The sequence below is a fragment of the Formica exsecta genome, unplaced genomic scaffold, assembly GCF_003651465.1.
Source record: "Formica exsecta isolate Colony F162 unplaced genomic scaffold, ASM365146v1 scaffold92, whole genome shotgun sequence".
In the NCBI taxonomy this organism is placed as follows: Eukaryota; Metazoa; Arthropoda; class Insecta; order Hymenoptera; family Formicidae; genus Formica; species Formica exsecta.
Window position 1 is genome coordinate 11,855 of NW_021853687.1, and position 22,287 is coordinate 34,141.

Below are 22,287 nucleotides of genomic sequence, written 5' to 3' on the forward strand. Positions count from 1 at the left end.
GCCCCCACTCCTTAAATAAAGGCCAAAGCTCGGTATAGATATACTATGTCTATGGTCTAGATATACTATGTCTATGGGCCAGACTCTTATTTCTAGGGACTAGTTCCAACTGACAACGTGTCGGGTTCGGACGTGTTTTTGCGTGCTGCGTATGTCCTTTGTCTGGACCTTTTTTTGGACTCCCCCCTCTCTTAGAGAAGTTTTGCTTATATTCTACAAACCCATAAGAAACAATGGTGTATGGGCGACTAATGCCCAACCAGCCATAAAAGAAAGAAGAAGAAGAAGAAGTATTTCTAGGGACTCTATATGCCTATATGTCTATGATCGTTTCGTTTCGGCCATTTTGATTCACTCTCTGTCGCGCTTTGGACAATATGACGTGTGACGTTTCAAGTGTAACGTTGCGCGTCGTTGCACGCGGATAGAGCGTTGAGAGAAAACCAGAGAGAAAGGATAAAAGTGATAAATTTTATCTGGAGTGAATAATATTATCTCGTTCCTTTTTTTTCCTTTTTTTTTTTTTTTTGGAGTACACGTCGGTTCTATTCGCGGTAATTCGACGACGTGAAATTGCGATAGCGACGCGCCACGAATAGGGGGGGAGACGGCCATCTCTAAGCGATTCTGATATTTTTTCTTCCACGGTATGTCAGAGGGAGAGGCGTTGCCGCAGAAGAAGCAAGCGCAGCAGCAGCCGTTTCATCCGCAGCAACAGCAGCAGCATCATATCGGAGCAGGCCCGATGGCGAATATGGCATGGCAGTATCCGCCGAATAACATGCACAACATGTTTCCTCCGTACCCGGGGTGAGTCGTTAAAACGGCAGCGATTAGAAGCGTCTCGGAGCTTGAGAATTTCGCCATCGAGTCGGCCATTTCGCTATTCGAAATTGCATACATATATGTACCGAGTCTTTCACAATCAGCGTAATAAAGAAAATTTCATTTCGTTTTAAGTTTTCCAAATGTTTCTGTTAAGAATATTTATATTTACAACGAGTGTAACATGAGAAGCCTCAGATATATGTATTCATAGAAGGATGTTTCATGTCGAGCATGAAGGTCGCGTATGTGTCGTAATACAAAGTTCAATTTTGTGCTTTTGACTTTGAAGTAAGATTTTAAAAAATAAGTATACATTTATGATATACATGATCTTCCGATACGATACAATAAATTGACAGAAAAGAGATATGTGGCGTCATAGCTTGAGATGAATCATCCTGTATATGCATTATTGCGGGAATTTTTGTAATGACCTCATTTTTCTGGAGCAAAGTTTTGTTTTGATCATAAACTATTATATCGATATTATTTATAACAGTTTTGAGAATCTTGTATTTGATATCTTTAATATAAAGCTGTAAATGCTATGGAATTGTTATAAATATCAGAGTTACATATTTGCAATTTAATTAATTTTGCAAAATGTCTTTTTCAGGCAAATGTATAGTCCAGGGTATCAAGGCGTGCAGCATCAGGGGTTCAATTATTATCATACAATGATGCCGGGATATGGTCAGACTTTTAATCCACAGCAGCTACAGCAGCAGCAACAACATCACCAACAGCAACAACAACACCAACAGCAGCAGCAACAACAACAGCAGCAGCAGCAACAACAGCAGCAGCAGCATCAGGGGAATAACCAAACGAAGCAGCAGTTACATCAACAACCTCCCATACCTGGTACTCCCATGGCTTTAGATGATGATTCTGATCTTCCTCCATTGCCTCCTGGTCCACCACCAGCGGTTCAACCAACTCAACAGCATAACAATCATGTTCAACAACAATCGATGGCTTATTCATCAGGATTGATGTATTCATTTCCCTATGGTAATTGGAATGGAATGCACAATGATACTTCTCGTTAGTACCATTCATACCTTTTTAACAATAAACAGAGATAGGCAAACATTGTATTTATGCGTGGGACAAAAAATTCATTACATTATTAAATAATTATATTAAAAAATACTTGTTATTTTAGTTTAACATACTTATAATAATATAAATAATTTAGATTATATATAGAATGTTTAAGAAATAGCTTGTAAAAAATATTGGTATATAATAATCAAAGCGCAAACAAATAGTACAGAAACCAATGGAAGAATGACTTTTAAAATTTGTTTATATGACCTATCATATAACATGACCTATCAATGTTTACTGTTGCCATTGGGAAACATTTCTAAAAGTGTTTATTTACTTTGCCAATCCGTATTTGCCCATCTCTGTAACACATCTTTTCAAATATACAGTCCTATATTATGTATTAATGTGTTGTAGAATACACAAGCGGACAAATCCGTTTCAACTTGCCAAATAAGAAAACTGGTCTCGGATATACGCCTTCCAGCAATAGCGGCGCCGCGAAGAAAAAACGTAAGCGGAACAAAAATTTAGCAGCTCAATTCAACAATAGCTTTCAGGGAAACGCTTCGACGAACAGTCCTAATTTCATACCTAACGGACCTAACGCAAAGCCGACGGAACTGCCGCCGCTGCCTCCTGCGCAGTGTGAAGTGGCGGCTCCTCCGCCGCCTAGCGAAGAGCCACCTGGTCCTGTTGCACCCGTTACCACGGCAGCTAATAACGCGGTTCCCAGCGCCGGCGCTGCTACTTCCATTGCGGTCATTCCCAGTCCGGTTGGGGATTGGCCCGACAGTCTGAAAAATTACGTGAACCGATGCTACGAAAAATGTAAGACGGCGGTCGACAAGGATCAGGTTGAAATTATATTGAAAGGAAAAATCACACGCGCCGCGAACGATGGCTCGCTCTGGGTAAAGGACTGGGACAAGGAGCCCCTGCCCAGCATCCACAGCGAACGCATGACTATGACGATCAAGCCTCAGAAGCCGGCGTTAAAGCTGGCGAATCCTCTGGCGAGCCCACTGGTCAATGGTCAACAGGGAGGCCTGCGCAAGCCCGGTCTCTCCAGCTCGCTCGGGGCTCGGCTTGGCGCGCGTCTCTCTGTGACACACAGCAGGCGGTCGAGGACTAGGTCGAAGTCGAGATCTAGATCTAGGTCAAGATCAAGATCAAGATCTAAGTCAAGGTCGCGGTCCCATTCGCGGTCGCGCTCGAGATCGAGGTCAAGGTCGACGCGGTCGCGCACACGTAGTCCGCCGTCACGCAGATACAACAGGCGTAGCACATCCTCATCGTCGAATATTAGTGATCGAGAGCACGAATACAAGACGCTCAAAATGAAAAAATCCGCGCGCAGCAACAATAAGGCGAATCACGGCAATAAGAAGAACAAGAAGACTAAGCAGGCTAAGTCACATTTCTATTCCGAATTTGGTTTAGCTACAGGCAATACAGACGAGCTAGGCACCAAGGAGAAGCTGCAGCAGCGTGCTGCCAGATTCAACGACGGCATTTCCAGGACAGTGGTCAGCAGCACCGTTATTAGAGACGACCCAAATGCGGACTTTGACTTTACCGGACTCCATATCGTTGGCACGTGCAAGGATCTAGAAAAGCCTTATTTGCGTCTCACATCGGTACGTGGATATTTAAAATTATTTGTATTATTTTTACAATTAATATAACATAAAGTACCTTGTTTTGAAAGTTTAGATAAAATTGATTGTGTTATATTTATGCACATCGAATTTTAATGCAGTTTGCAGTTACATATTTTCATGACCAAATTATAATATCGTTACAGGCTCCTGCTCCTTCTGCAGTTCGACCGGTAAGTGTACTTCAAAATTCTTTGGCCCATGTCAAGAAACGTTGGCTAGCCGAGCAGGACTACAGATATGCTTGCGATCAACTGAAATCCATCCGACAAGATCTTACCGTGCAAGGTATCAGGGACTCGTTTACAGTTCATGTATACGAAACTCACGCCCGTGTAGCTTTAGAACGTGGCGACCACGAAGAATTTAATCAGTGTCAGACGCAGTTGAAAATGCTGTATCAGGATCTCGGTGGCGAAAACCGATGCGAATTTATCGCTTATCGGATATTGTATTACATCTTTACGAAGAATACTCAAGGTTAGTAACGAGATTAATAATACGAAAAATTCCAATACCTTCTGAAGTTAAATCGCACGATATATTAAACTATCCGTTATAAAAATATTATGCGCTAATATTTTTGATTTCAGACTTAACGACGATTTTAGCAGCTCTTTCAGCAGAAGATAAAAACGACGAGTGTATAAAACATGCTTTGAAAATACGCTCGGCATGGTGGTTGGGTAATTTTCATGCTTTCTTCAAGCTATATAGAACGGCACCGTGTATGTCTGCCTTCTTGATGGATTGGTTTGTCGCGAGAGAACGAAAGAAAGCATTGAAATTTATGATAAAGTCGTACGTATTACATATTTATTATTACAATTCTCTGAATATATGTTTAAGTGCAACTATTATTTTTAGGAAATTGTCATTTTTTAAGGGAGTTGTACACTTTGTTCAATTTATCAAAATGATTTGATTTTTAACTATTGAGTTTAATTTTGCTATTAAATGTTGTTCATTTTAGTTAAATTTTCAATTTTATTTTTTTGCGGACTTCTTTTTTTTAAATATTTTTCTTTTAATTAAAAACAAAAATTAGAACAAAAAATTGGAAGAATAGGTTAGAATTATAATGTATGATTTTATCATTTCATAAAAAATGTACAATCTCTTAATCGATTTTCAAGATGACAGCTTGTTTTCACACATATTTTTGAAAAATATAGTTTATTTTATTTTATTTTCTTTGCAACAAATGCAAATTTATGATTTTTTTCTTGTTTTTTGCTTTTGCTTTCTAAAATAAATCTTGTTTGATGTTATTATAACTTATCGAAAGATATACAGAGTGTTCCAGGTCAGGTCAATGAAACTTCAGAGTCTTATAGGAAATTGAACTTGGAACAAAAAAATTTCTATAAACATAGTCCGGAAACGCTTCGTTAAAAAGTTATAGCTAATAAACTCTCTGTAAGTAATTAGTTATGATCAAAATTTAATAACAACATTTTTCTGTTTGCATTTGCAATGTTTGCACTACGGATATAGTGTTTACACAAAGTTCATCGAAAGATGGTTTTTTTCAAGTTTCTGCTTTTTTCGTTGTTCTAAGTCTTCTTATTTTCATTTAAACGCCTTATCAGAATTAATTTAGAATTTGTTATTTAATTATTCATGAGATTTATTTCGTTACTTTTCTCAAATGGATCAAGAATTTTTTACGTTATTTTTAAAAATCATCAAAAAAAGTGATTTTTCGAAGTTTATTAGCTATAATTTTTTAACGAAACGTTTCCGGATCTATACTTATTGGAACTTTTTTGTTTCAAATTTAATTTCCTATAAGACCCTGAAGCTTCATTGACCTGATCTGGAATATCTTGTATAGTTGAAAAAGTATATTGAAGTTTGATCAATATACTTTTTATATATATTTTTAAAATAATATTGATTTATCTTGAAACGTTTCATTAAATGCAATTCTAGTGCCACGCTTTAACCAGTGATATCTATCGAGAATTGTGGATCATGAATTATAATTGCAGATTTTTGTTACAGGACATCGTAGCCCAAAGTTAATAATTGCATATTTAATTGTGTTCTATGTATTCACTACAACATTGTCATTTGCAGCTATTGTCTAACGTTTGCATTTCTTCTGCTGTTTAGCTACCGGCAAAATTTGGCGGTTCATTTCGTCGTAGCGGAATTGGCCTTTGAGTCTTTGGACAAGTTTTATGAATTTGTCAGTGAGTTCGGCTTGGTTTACGCTGATCTCGTTCGTCAGCAAATCGACTGCAAGGCAAGCAGTGGTAGTCTAGGTAGTTGGTAGAAGCCAAACTCTACTCTCCTACCTTTATCTCTCATGGCGGAAGATAACTTAGCACGCGAAAGAAAAGGGCCACACATACATACACACACACGTGTGCATACATGCATAATAAATATCTCACGTGTGCGTCGCATTATGTGTATATGCATATGTTTCGGACATACGTGCACTTGTGTGACGCATATGCATATATATATATATATATTTACATAAATATCTTCCATTTCACTGGTACACGTATCTCAATGTGTACATTTTCCTCGCTCTTGGAAGCCCTACGTATGCTGGCTCTATCTTTCGCAAACTATCTTCAAATCATCGTCCCACATCACAGTTTTATCATCGTCGGGCACAAAATCGAAAGCTTGGAACTTCGACTACAGCTCCGACTGTGAATTTGTACATATGTATACGCTCCTTCGTTCGCGGTTTTCCCCTCCACGCGCACGTGTATATAATCACAAGAGGACATATAAGTGGATCGCTTTGCCGGGGACCCGTGGAAATTGTACAAAATCCGGATGGATCGCGTGTTTCCATTAATCCGGCGCTACCTCACTAAAAAGATTAAATGAAAAAAAAAAATCTCTTTATAAATTTACATAAATATCTTCCATTTCACTGGTACACGTATCTCAATGTGTACATTTTCCTCGCTCTTGGAAGCCCTACGTATGCTGGCTCTATCTTTCGCAAACTATCTTCAAATCATCGTCCCACATCACAGTTTTATCATCGTCGGGCACAAAATCGAAAGCTTGGAACTTCGACTACAGCTCCGACTGTGAATTTGTACATATGTATACGCTCCTTCGTTCGCGGTTTTCCCCTCCACGCGCACGTGTATATAATCACAAGAGGACATATAAGTGGATCGCTTTGCCGGGGACCCGTGGAAATTGTACAAAATCCGGATGGATCGCGTGTTTCCATTAATCCGGCGCTACCTCACTAAAAAGATTAAATGAAAAAAAAAAATCTCTTTATAATACATGTCGAGAATCGTGTTTACAACATGATAGGATTTGCGGTCTTCGCAAAAGAAAAAAAAAATCAATTTTTTTCTTGCTTGTTCTCGGCTTGGAACGATTCGTTGATAAGAAACACGAATCGGTCTCTCCTTTCCAATCATTCGTTAGCGTGATGCGCAAGCACACACGCTTCACTGCCACAGTGCTCGATCGATTTTCCAAGTATTCTTTTAAGTATTACTGCACGAACAAAACCTGTAGCTGCCCCAGCCAAATCGCAATACAAACATCTCTTTCTTTGAAAAGAAGAGAGTTTCAAAGAGAATGTGGATAAGAAATCCATTTCACAAATCTGAAGACTCGAATCGCGTTCAAGGAGAACACCCCGCGGTGACTATGTTCATGCCATTTGTGTTCGTGAGAGACGTTCTTTTCGATCAATGATGAAGCAGTGTTCCTGATCGCGCGATAAGTGCCATTTTTCGAACAAGATCAAAGAAGAGGACACCGATAGATCTGACGGAAAGGAAAAGGAAAGAAAATGGCAGGATCGTTTGCTAAAACATTTTTTTGACTCAATTCTTTCGAATATGATTACTTGTGGATGAACAATATGTCGATTCGAGAAGACGATGTCTAAGTTAAGGATGAAGGCAGAAGACCGAAGGCAGAAAACCTGGGAGACCTGCTGCACGCCTCACGCGACAAGCGGCATGTCATTTTTAATTCTCCAATCGAGTGTAGGTAGTTTTGTAATTAATTTCATTTGCATAATTAATATTTTAACTAGTGTCCATGTGCCGTGCGTGAGACAACGATGGACTCCTTTCCGCGTTAGAGTCATCTTTTCTTTGCTGGACTTTGCCAAGTGATCGAGACGCTCTTATTTATCGTTTTCGCGCGCATGGAAGATGCATCAGCCGCGTTATTATACGGATTCGGAAAGGGGATGATTCATTGTACAATATTTTACTTTGGATATACTATGTTGTGCATAATAAATTATTTAATTTTCTGACGTTATACTCCTCATTTATGTCGCATTGTACTATAAACCTAGCGCACTTTTAGAGGAGACATAAATTGCGACTCGTTTTGTTCACTTCGCTTCGCTAATAATAAATATCTTAGTCTTTCATATTGCGTCAAAGCAATTGCATATCGCGACCGACATTCACACTGTCGTTGCTAATTATAACCGCCATCGATCAATAAAATAATTTAAATGTTAAATAATTTAACAATTCACACGAGAAGAGAGAGAGAGACAACATAGAACATTTAAAGTATATATAAAACAGTAAACGAGAAAACGTCATTTTTTTCAATGTCTATCTTCTAATCATTAGATAATATTACGGCTCCTCTCACTGCAGCTATATCGTTACATTACAACATTGGAAGCGAACATGTGACTCATACATGTGATGCATAGACATCTTATGTCTATGATGTGATGTATCGAAGGAATATATTATTCTCGATATTATGTATTTAACAGAGTGGACTTGTAAAATTCACTGAAGACCTTTCGACCCTTAAAATTAAAAGCTGTGAATTTCAATCGATTGTCGCAAAATTCGCTTTCGCTCAAGATTCAGAATTAGCAGAAAGAAACATTACTTATAAATATAGAATTTCAAAAAGAAAAAAAATTCGATATATTTTTACTAGTCCATTCTATTGATTACATGTAAAATGGGGGCAATTTATACAATTGTTCGCTTCTGACGCTTCTAATAGAAATCGTAAATACTTTTCAAATAATTTAACGTAATTCGATACGTGATTTTATTCTATTCGTGTAATGATGCGAACATAAACCGTGTCTGCATCTTTGATGCAAATTGTAGCCTCGTATTGGGAAATACGGTTATAAATCACGTCGTTACATTTTATCTCACAATTTTCAAAGACCTCTACAATATATTCAAGACGCACATAACGTGTCATTAACCGTGAATTAACCCGTTAACGCTCGGAGTAACCTGATATCAAGGGACACATTCTGACAAAATATCGAGTATGTTTTTTCAATTTGAACAATCTAATTACATACTATCGTTATTCGATAATATTTTAATAATATAAGGCTCCGTTGTTTTACCGCGAATTTTCTTTTGAAAACCAAGTTCTCAATGCCATATAAAAAAAAATTCTGGGCGTTAACGGATTAATAATTTCTCGTGCACGTAACAAGTAGGAACAGATCGCGCGGAAGAGATCAACGCCAATATGAATTCACGTGCGCGTCGGCGTCGAGTCGCGAGCTATACAGTGTGTAAATAGCCTTACGGTGTAAATATATTAATAGCGTCTCTCTAAAACGATACCATCTTTGTGTACATATCTGATTGATAGCTGATCGCGATAACACATTAATTCACTTAAATATTAATCAAATAAAAAAAAGTGTTAACTATACGGTACAGTGAAATAATGCAGTCCTTGGTAGAAATGAAAGGTTAGTGATGATCGGTAGCGCGAACCGATTGACTGCGATGATCGGATGGAAGGGTGGGAGGAGGGAGGGAGAGACGGAGGATCCGTTTATACGGAAAGGGACACGAAACTGTTATACTGGGTGATGTTGCGTTTCAGAATGTCGGCGCACGGGCCTAAGACCCGCTCGAACCGTGCCCGATCCAGTTTCACGCATTTCAACGGACCCCTGGCAACTACGGTCGCTGCTCGTGGCCTGTCCAGCAACAGTGCTATTTCCCCTATATCGGAAAAAAAAGTTCCTGTCATTGAACGAATCGAGTTTCGCTTTTTTTGCATAAAGTTGATTATATGGATGCATTATAGATTATTAATATTCCGACAGTTGATATTTTTCTAAGCGATATTAAGTTATTATTGTGAAATGACCATAGTATATGTGCTAAATTTTCCATCCTATAATCAATTCTCGATGTTATCTCAGATATCTGCTCCGATCCTTATCTTACCAAAATAATCGGATGGCCCTAAACGGCCAACCTCCGCGGGTTCGTCTCCTTCCGAGCGTTGCTGAAGAACCACCGCAGTTCCCTCAACAATTATATAAAAGTCCTCTCCCGGCTCACCCTGTCGGACTATCGTTTCGCCGTCATCGAATGCTACCGGCTCCAGAGCGTCCGCTACCGTGAGCCTTTCCCACTTATCCAATGACTCTGTGCAAAGAGAAAATATCAATAATAGTCTTTTCTTTGACAAGAAAATTTTATCTCCATTTTATGTAATTTCATATCCCTTACAAATAACATAAAAAATAATCTTTGCTATTTTAAAGAAATGAAGAATTTTATGTGCAAAGTCAGAAAATTCAATCATCTTTAGAATTTTGATAGAAATTCATTCATAATAATGGATAATAATTTTTAGGAGACGAAGATGCTGAAAGAATGAAGTTAACTCACCTAAAATTGAAACTCTTGAGAGAAACTCCTCGTACATTTTTCGTTTTCTTATAGTAGAACCCATGAGAATTCTGCGGTAAGAGTCTCTGTCGATGCCCCAAAGCTTCACATCGGTTTTCGCTCTAACTGTGGCGGCACGTGGAGTTCCGTAGATTAACGCGAGCTCGCCAAAGCTACCACCCTCGCCGATCGTCGTTGCCAGTTCACCATTAACGAATATCTCAACTTCCCCTTGATCGATCACGTAAAAGTTGTCACCTTCGTCGCCTTGAAAGACACATACCGCTCATTTATTCTATAAGTCAATGGTAAGCCGACACAAAATAGAAGTATACACAAGCAGGTGCTCGATCAGCAGCATGTACCTTGACGAATAATCGCCTCGCCGGGCAGGAAGGTCACGGGGAACATCGCGTCGAATATATCGGAGCGCTCGTTTTCGTCCAGGTGCGCGAAAAGCACGTTCTTGGCGATAGCCTTACTTAGAGCAGCCATAGTTTTATAGTCTTTAGGTACGACTTTCTTGACGTAACTGGTAGCATCCTCTTCGGAGACCGGCTCCGCCGAGATTCCACCTCGTCGCCGCGGCACCTGCGGGCCCTGTTGGCCCGCGGGCATGTCCTCCGTATCCTCCGGACTCGTCGCGATCTGTTGCTTGGCATCGTGAGCTTGTTCCTGCAGATAAACGAGATAAAATCTCAGATAAGAGTGTAAGTCTCCTAAATATAATAAATATAGCGGCAAATTTTTAATTATAACGTCGACACGCAATCATTTGATATCAGTAGTTTCTGAAAGATAAATAATTAAGAGTGAAAATCACCATTGTGAAATAATTAAAGTGAAGTGTGGTTTATTCGCGGTGAAATTTATCTTTATATAATGATTTTTGCACATATTAAGGCAACGCAATGTTTTTTTTTACATTAGCATGTTCAAATTAATTATAACTCACGTCAATGTGGGCGTTTGCATATTATTATTATTTAATCTAAATTCAGTATCACGCTGCGTGTCGTGGAAATCACAATCACGAGATACTATCATATAAGATATATAGTATAAAAGATTACGGTAATTACATTTGGCATATATTAATATAATTAATTCAATTCGTTCTAGTCTAATTAGCTTTTCTCGATCTTGAAATATTAACTACATACGAAAACCGAAAAATTTCTCATTGTCAGTCCTAATTAAAATAAAATTAATTCATAAAGATGATATGTGTATACTCTTACGAGAATTGGTTATCGATCGACGTGATAAATAATATAAAAATTCATCTTGGCAGCATCGAGCGGACAATAAATCAACAGCTACCAGCACTATACATTCTTAAAATCGTCTATTCTATGCTATATTTCAAATATCTCTCTGAATTTGATATACATATATAAATATATTTTTATATTATATACAGGGTGTCTATCCAAAGTTTGTAAAAAAATTCCCTGAGAATTCTTTGATTTTTTAGATAATTTGTTCAAAATTCCAGGTAAAATCAGAGAATTTTTAGATGGAACTTTTTAAAATAAGTTTCTTTTTTGTGTGCGTTTTCTAATATTTTTCACTTATACAAAGGAAAAATAAACCACCTAAATTTAAAATATTAAATTTAGAAATGTACTGTAAACAACTGAATGACTTTTGTAAGATAAGCATTTTTCATTTGCATAACATTTTCATTTTCTATCATTAATTGTAAGAATTACAATAAAAAATGTATATTCAGTATTGTGTATTCAGTATTTTTTGCTATGACAATGAACATATAATCAAAAAGAGAACGATATATATTTATAATATATTTTAAACATATAAGTCATAATTGTTGGCCAATTAGATTGCCGATGCTTGCAATGTAAGAACAAAATGATCAAAGAGAGAATTATTGAAAAAATTCCTCGAGTTCGAATAAAATTCCATGAGAATTCCCTAATCTTTCAAAGTAAAAACGAAATCCCTGAGAATTCCAGGTTTTTTCAGGGAGTAGACACTCTGTATATAATATAGAATATATTTACTATTAATTAAAAAAAAAAAAAAAAAAAGATGGAACTTTTTAAAATAAGTTTCTTTTTTGTGTGCGTTTTCTAATATTTTTCACTTATACAAAGGAAAAATAAACCACCTAAATTTAAAATATTAAATTTAGAAATGTACTGTAAACAACTGAATGACTTTTGTAAGATAAGCATTTTTCATTTGCATAACATTTTCATTTTCTATCATTAATTGTAAGAATTACAATAAAAAATGTATATTCAGTATTGTGTATTCAGTATTTTTTGCTATGACAATGAACATATAATCAAAAAGAGAACGATATATATTTATAAAAAAAAAAAAAGCCAGACTGTTGCCGTCGATCCATCGCAATAATCAGAGCGATGCGTGGAAACAACCACGTGTTAAGGTCACCGCAGGTAAACGCACATTCGAGTTTCGTCGGTATTGGCGTGGGGTGTAATCGTTAAAAAAAGCGGAGCGCAAATTAATAATTCATTAACCACGAACGTCCAGCTCCATACTCGACATTCGAGACGCCTCACGTGTATATGTATGTGTTTATCCCGTACAAAATTGCCGTAAAATTATAAATTATATAGGTCTTTAGATATATTATACCATCGCATTTATACGAGCGATGCGCATCATCGGGGTGAGAGACGCAAGCGAATAATGCCATAGGTCAGTTGGCGTTTTCACGCACGAACGCGTCGTCTCTCTTCGTGGCTCATGACGTCGAGTATGCGGCGTGTATGTGTTGCGTAAACGGGAATATTCAAATCAGCGCGATTCGCATTTCTCCTTTCAATTACCGTAATAATGCGCAGCGCACGCTAATGTATACAAGACGACCCGCGCCTCGACGGACGTCCCGAACGCGATTATTATGCATACCCTGAATTTTAGCTGACTTATACTTTGCATTTGTAACATAAACACATTTGTAAATGTAATGTATAGATGGATTAGAAAAAAAGGATATTGACAAGACTTTATCAAAGACTTTAGCAAAGCTGAGAGCTAGCGTGTAACTTTCGGGTATTATTTATTTAATTTTTGTCGAATGTTTATTAAATTATACAGGGTGTTTCAGATCAGGTCAATGAAATTTCTGACTCTTATAGAAAATATCTTATAGGAAATTAAATTTAGAAAACAAAAAAGTTCCCATAAACATAGGTTCGGACACGCTTCGTTAAAAAGTTATAGCTAAACTTCGAAAAATCACGTTTTTTGATGATTTTTAAAAATAACTTCAAAACCCTTCATTTAAAAAAAGGAACGAAATAAATCTGATGGGTAATTAAATAACAAACCCTAAATTACACCAAGTTCATTTATTTCTGATAAGGGGTTCAAAAGAAAATAAGCTCAAAACGACGAAAAAAGCAGAAACTTGAAAAAACCATCTTCCGATGGTCTTTGTGTAAACACTATATTCGTAGTGCAAACATTGTAAATGCAAACATAAAAATGTTCTTATCAAATTTTGATCATAACTAATTACTCACAGAGAATTTATTAATTATAACTTTTTAACGAAGCGTTTACGGACCTATGTTTATAGGAACTTTTTTGTTCCAAATTCACTTTCCTATAAGACCCTGAAATTTCATTGATCTAATTTGGAACACCCTGTATATATAATTTTCAACTTCTTTGAAAATTAAGATATATATTAAATATAGAATAATTATAAAAATAAGATGATCGACTTCACTATTAAATTCTCTTCGATTTCTTTTAGTCCATCTATTTTTTACAAAAAAAGAGCTTCATTACAGTATTATTATTTAAATGTCAGTAATTGAGTTAAATTTCTTTCCTTTAGAAGGAAAGAAATTTGATCGAGCTTCAGCTTTATAAATAAATTACCATCACTAATCGCTCGATTTACGAATAGCAATTATTGATACAAGGAACTCGGTCGCGATTCGCTAATGATCGTTTAACGTAATGCGAACGCCGCTTCTAATGAATCCATAAAACCTAACGATCCGATAAATCTTCATCGTTCGTTTTCGGTTCCAAAGATGTGTCCAAGCAACTTGCGTCTGTTACGCATTAAAAATAGAATATGAGAATTTCATTTAGTGAAATTATTTAACATATATCAAACGAATTATCATATCTTTTGGAATCGTTACCGCTCATTTGTACGTGTGTGTATTACATGCAATGAAATTTTAGACAATCTATAAATCTGTATAGAATTCTTTCTCTCTTTACAACTTTTTATACGCTAAATTAATTAATATAAGTGAAACAGATTGAGAAGAAATATTACGTTACATCGCGGTTCAACTTACAATTACGTGTATAAAAAATTTTCAATTATAATATACAAATTAAATCGATTTCTCTCTCTGTCTTTTTATCTTCAATCATCGAGGTTTATTATTATTACAGATTACGTGCATGTATATACAGTAATCTAATAAAGGCTCGTTATGTCATTGCTATCATAAACAGCGTATATATAACTGAAGTTTTGAATCGTGGATCGCAATCTTATTAAATCTGTCAGTTTACTACGCATACCTGGCACGCGCTTTCGGTTCATACGAAAATAGAACATGATCTAATTTTACAGACGTAATTCTGCAAATGTGTTTCGTGTGTTACACGAGATGTATCAAATTATGTATTAAAATCTTGTTCCAAAACTATCACGAATTATCGGTCGTCGAAAGTGGACTTTAGAATATAAGGCAATTGAATATAGTCGGAGCGAGAGAGTGAGAGAAAGAGAGAGATGCCGCCATGCAAGTGTATATAATAATTGTAAATAACTATGTAAGTTCTATGTGTGATTCAATTATTTATAATGGGTTGTATATTAGATTCTACTGAAACTCGACGGAATCAACAAAGACGTATACTCTTATACAATCTTTCCAGTCTATGATGATATATAGACAGCGGCTTCACTCGCAAGTGTTACACACATATACATACACACACATATACATCCTTGAGCACACTCGTGACACAAGAGAATCTTATTCTCATCTCTGCGCAAGTATTTTTCAGACTTGAATCTTTTTCGCACATAAGACAGGTTATGCATGAGCTGAAAGTACATCAAGAATATGAAAAATAAGCTCGTGAAAATGCATTCTGAATACTATAAAGGGATACATATAAACAAATATAAATAAAAATATTCTTGAAAATTTCTAATTTAGAATATAAAATATACAAAGATTTATATATATTATTCTGAGATAATTGTATCGATAATAATTCTCAAATTACACGCATGACTAGTCAACGAGCACGTTTCTCGTATTGATTTTCTTTTCTCTTAAAAGTGCTCTGTAATTTTTACTTCTTTCTTTTTCCAGTTCTCCATTTGAAGACAATGTAAAAAGTTTGTGTAAAAAATACCACACTTTTATTTTTCGTTGGAGAAGGCTAGCTGCTATAAACCGCACAGTAAAAGATTATAGATGATATTTACGAAGTTCAACGATTTTAGAAGAATTTGTCAAAAAAGTATAATCGCATAAAACTTCTTGGCACAAAACGATAAGATATTTCTATGAAATTCACGTCAAGAATTGAAGAGATGAAAAGTAAGAAAGTTCACCAACAATGTACGATCGACTTTCTGAAGCCCACGATCGGAGGATCAATCATGTAATCCTTTTCACAGATTGAAAAAGTGACAAAGCTTCCGACTTTATAAAAGTAGTAAGTTTCTTAAAAAATTTACATACACTTGTGAAAATTTCTTTTCTTTCATTTCACAGGACTTTTTGTGGAACAGATGATCGCGTAATCTTTTTCGAAACGAAATGGAATGATTGCATCGTCGATCTTCGTCAAGAGAACTTGGAAAACGCAAGGCTTGACCGACAATCAACATGATCTATCGTACGCGAGATCAATCATACGCGCGCGTAACTCGAACGATTATGGCCGGCGCGCTCTCGCGTACCTCGTTCATTATTCCTCTCGATCCTCCTCTTCCTTTATCCTCCTCCTGTATTCTCTTCTTTATCTTTTCCTCGTCTTCTATTTATCGCAAACGTGATAACACTTATAAAACGGCAGCGCGCGTCGCAGTTTGGCGACGATTTCTCGAGAGTCCTCGCGAATGCGATAGCAAAAGGGGATCGTCGTCGTCGCGATCGCGTCTTCCTCGTCGTCGTCCTCCACCTCCGTGATTTTATAAGGCCTCGAATGGAATCCAATTAGAGGTCGGAGGTGATCTAGCACGCGCGCGCGACTCTGTCAGTCGGCGCGACAGCGTCGGTACGCTTACTGTTGCGGCTGCTGCTTCGCGACTTGACGTTCACGCTCGCACGCTCGCCGCCGTACTCAGCTGTACTCGGCGCCAGCCCGAGGACGGATGATGCCGCCGAGATGCTGTCTCCTGTCTGATGGTCGGTAAGTAAGGTCCTCCGCGCTCTCTGGCATTAACGGCGAATCGATCCGCGGCGACGGCGTCTTTCCAAGACCTCGGCTCGTAAAGTTGCAGGTTTACATCTAATACAGACTGTAGGAAACATGTTTCACAATAATACCACCAAATTTATATCAATATTTAAATTAAGTTTTCCACTAGTTAGAACCACAGTTAACGAGAATATTCTTTATATTGAGTGAAGAAAGTTCATATATAATTAAATATATATATTTATATATAATTTTTTTTTTCCCGAAAGTATTCTTCTTTAATATTTTATCTTTTACATTATTTTGTATTACTTAATGTTATCCTTATTTCTCATTTGCTGTAGAAGTTTATTCTTATCGACATATGGAATGCCAATTTATATTTCTTATCCCTAGTCATCACGCGAACGAGCAGACGTGATATTACGCGTCTAAGATTATCATAATTCCAGAGGCGCCGAGACGTCACCGCTGTTCCTGACGACATCTGGAAGAAAACCGGCGTCGAGACACGGTGGAGAGGAAGGACAATGGTGGCGACTGGAGTCATTCGATCGTGGTCTTCCACATTTTTGTGGACTACTGCGCTTTTAACGCACATTATTCTTGTGATCTATTTCTTTTCTCGCTCTCTCGGCTATAAGGTTGCGCCTCGTTATATTTCGAGCGTGTTCTATGTTTAGATCAGATGCCCCTTATATTGCGCTCTCTCTCTTCTTTTGCATACATCTTTTATCTCTCCTCGACATCTTCCTCTTTCTTTTTCTTTTATTGTTAGGACCGAATGTAGAGTAAAGGATGCTTCAGGAGCATGCAAACCTCGGCAAAAAAATTTTGTGTAATTATTTAAGATAAATTATTTAATGACAAAATTTAAGAAATTTGTATCAAATTATAAAATCTTTTTTTACTAAAATAGAATTTTCTAATTATAAGTGATTGAAAAAGAATGACTTTTACGAACGGATAGCAAAATTTGTTTCTTTATTTAATTTAATTCTATTTTATATATCTCACGGATTAATTTTACAATATCTAAAATATCTCTTTTGTGCGCTTCTGTTTATTTCTCGCTCTCCTTTTTTTTTTACATCTCTCATCTTTTATATTTCGCTCCTATATATTTATGTGTTTGTCGGTTTCCTTTTTCGACAAACTCTCGCGGTTATTATTCTTATCTATAAGAATCGTGCTCTTTTTTTTCGCGCTGTTTGTATTCCGGAGGGATTTCTATTCCGGAATAGATTTCGTTCTTTCATCCTCTCCGTCTAAATGCATTCCATCTCTGTTTCTCTCTTTTTCTCCCACGCGCAGTTTTTGCCACATATACCGCATAAGCACGGAAGGCAAACACGTGACGACGATGATCCGCCGTCCCGCGCGCGTCTTCGCCTTCCGCTTGACAGCATTGAGGCTACACCACGTTGCACCATCAGTGGCTGCTGCCGCCGTGCTGTCACACTGACACTGATTGACGTGCGATAACGGCACTCGGTCGAAGATACCCTTGCGTGATCCTAAATCCCGTATTATACGAATAGAGATATTTAGATTCCTATATAGGCGAACATTTGGACGAGAGAGATGGAATGGCCAGTTATTTTTTTCTGAAAAAAGACCACACTTACACATTGTTCAAGCGGACACATAATTTTTTGATTTCTTATCGCGAGCGAGAGATAGATGAAGATATATGTCGCCTTCGCGAGAAAAAAAAAAAGAAATAAATATTGATGCAAAACACACATAAATCTTCTCGCGCGACATATATTTAATGTCGATAAAAAACGATGATATTTTAAAGATTTAAAAAAAAGTGATAGCTTGATGAAATCGCTCATTCTTATTGATTCTTCTCGCAACGGCAATATTTCATGTGCTATTTTTCTTCCTGCCTCTGAAATGGCCTTGACAGCCTACGCACACTCATGCGGTCTGGTAAACATAACTTTGCAGAGAGCAAATATACGAAATACTGTATCGTATTTGATGAATCGCTCATATGTTCGACAATAAAAATAAAAAATTAAGTAACAATTAAAAACTAAGCAGCCGAAAAATTTACGCGGGAGAACAATATTGCTATATCCGGGTTTTATAATTTCCACAAGTTTTTGAATATCGATCTTTTTGCAATTTTAAAAACTTTCTCTTCTTGCATAAAGATGGTAGAGAGATCTTAGGTTTAGATTATTATCTTAGCACGGATTCAATCTACAAATATGCGGCACCGGATTCGGCGGGCGTTCGCGCGTTTTTACGAGTCATCGACGATAGTTTATACGTCAGAGGCTGTCGCTTATTTTTAGCGGCCGTTTCTTTTTCGCGTCGATTTTGGACAAGCCTTCCATTTCCGCGCCGCGTTCGTCGCGTGTGGGTGGCGGTTGCACGAACGCCAAGGGTAATTACTGTCGCCGTATAACATTAAATGGGAAAGGTAACGGGGTAGCGAAAGGTCTCAAGAAACCTGCGAATCAAGGATCATGGCACTACATGCTGGAAGAGACATACTTCGGGAAATGTGCTGCCGGGGAACTCGATTGATATAAGATGTCCGTCCCTTGACAACTTCCACAAACTTTTAATTGCATCTATCTGGTCACGAATGAGCTCGAAATGTTTCGCGAAGAAAAGTCACGTGCATTAATTAATCATGAATAAAAAATGTTTTCAAATATTAGATTTTTATATATATGCAATATATAAAATTATATAATTACATATTAAGCTCTTAATTCGTATATAAAATTTTATATATACAGGGTGTTCCAGGTCAGGTTAATGAAACTTCAAGGTCTTATAGAAAATTGAGTTTGGAACCAAAAAGTTCCTATAAACATAGGTCCAGAACCGCTTCGTTAAAATTTATAGCTAATAAACTTCGAAAAATCAAGTTTTTTGATGATTTTTAAAAATATCTTCAAAATCGTTCATCCATTTGAAAAAAAATAACGAAATAATTATGATGGGTAATTAAATAACAAACTAAATTACACCAATTTCATTTAATTCTGATAAGGCGTTCAAAAGAAAATAAGCTCACACAAAACAACAAAAACAGCAGAAACTTGAAAAAACCACCTTTCAATAGTCCTTGTAAACACTACATTCGTAGTGCAAATATTGCAAATGTAAACATAAAAATGTTCTTAAATTTTGATCATAATAAATTACTTACAAAGAATTTATTAGCTGTAACTTTTTAATGAAGCGTTTTCGGATCTGTTTACCGGATATGTTTATAGAAACTTTTTTGTTCCAAATTCAATTTCCTGTAGGACCCTGGAGTTTCATTGATCTGACCTAAACATCTTGTATAATTTTTAATCCTAGAATTTTCTAGTACTCTGTACATTTTGTTTTTGCGAGAGTGGCGAGATAAACAAATATATTATATCTTATTCTATTTTTGTCTAAGAATATTTTCACAGAAGAATATATATATAAAAAAATTTTCTGATATTGATGTTTCGTTTAGTTAAAGTTTTTGTTTTATAAAAGCTGTATTTAGAAAAATGCTTTGAAGAAAAGAAAGCGAGGAAAAATATAAATTGCAAGTGCAGTGACACACAAAATCAAACATATTCATATCATATGACCGTGATTATATAATTACATCGGTATATCAGGTATCTATTGCTTCATAATGATCGTATATCGATAAAACAGGGCAATCTGTTCTTTCATAATAATTACACCAGCAATTCACAGAGATGGCAGTACTTGCTGTTTACACATGTAAAAAAAATGATATTTCTGATTAAAATGTCTTTACGATATATTTATCGTTTATATTACGTTAAATGAATTTTTACGACGATTTTAATTATTCATTGACTAATGAGCAAGAAACAAATTAAAAATAATTTTTGTTTGTATCTCTGTTACACAAACATAGCTTGCTGTTTTCACAAATGCCATTTTATCCTCGGAAAATACTCATTGTCAGTCAATACTACTTCAAAAACCACACAACAAATTGACAATAACATTTAAAACACATATTTTAGAAAAATTCGCAAATACGTCACAATTCATAATCAGAAGAAACGTGTTCTCGAAGAACACTAGGTCCGAGATCACCCTAAACTTATTGTTAGTCCCGTGTATCACGTCACTGTCACGTCATATTGACACATGAATGTTCGTCACTGTGATTGACAGCGTTATCCCTCTCGTCTCGTCAGGATCGCAGGAAGCACCGCGCAGGATCGCGATGTCTCCCGGACGAGGGAAATCGCGAGAGAGACGAAAAGCTCTCTCGACAGATTCAGGTTAATCCGCGACGCACGTCGACGGGGGTCGGTTGAGGATTGTCGAGGAACAGTGGCATATACGTACCCTTTCCAGCTTCTGGAAGTACTCCCGCAGGAAGGAGATCGGGTTCTCGGGCCGGCCGACGCACAGTTGCACTATACAGTCTTTCAGAACCTGCTGGATATTGTGTCGCTGAACGTATTCCTCGCACTCGCGTAAACTCTGCTCCTCCTCGAGATTCGCCGCCATATTGATGATGCACGCCGCGCCGCTTTATCGGCGATACCTTCATACGTGTGAGTTGCCGTCGTCTTCTCTGCGACGACGACGACGACGACGACGACGAGGCGCGGGGAATGAGATAGTACAAGGAGATAGGCAGGGAGCGGGACCGATGACAGCTGACAGTTTCCGAAAAGATATCTAGCGAGAATTGCGTTCTATATTAATTTAGTCGCGACGATAGATATACGTGAGTTCCTTTTCGCATGTCGCAAAATTGCAACGCGAAATTGCACTTAACGTTCGAAGGAAAATGAACTCATTGTAAATGAGATTATTCTGTTTCTAATATAATTTTGGGCATTCGAATTCCGATACTATCTAGATACGGAGATCCCTATGCGTATTTATTCGTGACGATTGTGTAAATCGCAAATTTTATCGCGTGTTATCGGAAAATGATATCGCTATCATTTGCGTAAAGATCGATAATATTTGGTTAGTTAAAATTAGCTCCAGATGATACATTAACTAAAAAAATCTTACAAAGATAAAAAAAGTACGCGAAGTACAAAAAATATTTCAACTTGTACCCAACAAAAAGTATAAAAAAATATTTATTCCTAAAAAATACCTTTAAAAAAAAATATTCCTTAAAAAATAATTTTCCCATAAAAAATAAAAAACTAAAAAATAATTTTTCTCTAAAAAATAGAAAATCAAAACTAAATATGAAATCAATAGCAAACAACTAGCCAAGTATTTATAGAAGCAATTCTTTGCGAGAATATATAATCTAAAATAGTAGAAATAAATACTCCATAAAATTAAAACGTACTTTATTTTTATTAAGAGAAACCTGTTTTTAAGTTCAATTCAAAATAAGTTCAATCTTCCAAAAAATAAAGAAATCATTTGGTTAGTTAAAATTAGCTCCAAATGATACATTAAATGCAGCTGGTTTCAAAACCCACAATTTAGTTTGAATTTTTCAAATTTCCAAGCAAAAAGTCGAAAGAAAAAAAAATATATATATATACATAAAATATATACATAAAAATATTCACATATATAAATTTATGAAATAAAATCCATTTAAGAAATCGGGTAGACTTGAAGAAAATAATGAATTGGAATATTCGTTCAAAATCAAAATCCCCGCTCTGTACTGTCGCGAGCGTGGTGATGTTAAAAAA

General features: G+C 36.5%; 2 protein-coding genes across 6 annotated transcripts; one reads left to right on the plus strand and one right to left on the minus strand.

Annotated features, from left to right (window-relative positions):
• The first annotated feature begins 124 nt into the window (after window positions 1–124).
• LOC115245155 (leukocyte receptor cluster member 8 homolog) lies at window positions 125–6,408 on the plus strand. Of its 4 annotated transcripts, none has more exons than XM_029823295.1 (7): window positions 125–315; window positions 657–810; window positions 1,445–1,875; window positions 2,299–3,521; window positions 3,689–4,022; window positions 4,136–4,343; window positions 5,661–6,408. In XM_029823295.1, the coding sequence occupies exons 2-7, from the start codon at window positions 746–748 to the stop codon at window positions 5,821–5,823; spliced, it is 2,424 nt and encodes an 807-aa protein (XP_029679155.1). In that variant the 5' UTR covers window positions 125–315; window positions 657–745; the 3' UTR covers window positions 5,824–6,408. The 4 variants fall into 4 exon arrangements, with proteins under 4 accessions (XP_029679155.1, XP_029679153.1, XP_029679152.1 ...); XM_029823296.1 differs by lacking the exon at window positions 125–315 and having other exon boundaries at window positions 336–810; window positions 2,299–2,394; window positions 3,325–3,521; XM_029823293.1 differs by lacking the exon at window positions 125–315 and having other exon boundaries at window positions 331–810; window positions 1,445–1,842.
• A 1,374-nt stretch (window positions 6,409–7,782) lies between these two features.
• LOC115245156 (cAMP-dependent protein kinase type I regulatory subunit) lies at window positions 7,783–21,649 on the minus strand. 2 transcript variants are annotated; one of them, XM_029823297.1, is made up of 5 exons: window positions 20,954–21,649; window positions 10,561–10,870; window positions 10,196–10,462; window positions 9,746–9,949; window positions 7,783–9,517 (listed from the first exon to the last, which is right to left on the minus strand). In XM_029823297.1, exons 1-5 carry the CDS (start codon window positions 21,116–21,118, stop codon window positions 9,345–9,347), a joined length of 1,119 nt encoding a protein of 372 aa, XP_029679157.1. In that variant the 5' UTR covers window positions 21,119–21,649; the 3' UTR covers window positions 7,783–9,344. The 2 variants fall into 2 exon arrangements, with proteins under 2 accessions (XP_029679157.1, XP_029679158.1); XM_029823298.1 differs by lacking the exon at window positions 20,954–21,649 and adding an exon at window positions 16,152–16,287.
• Window positions 21,650–22,287: the final 638 nt, after the last annotated feature.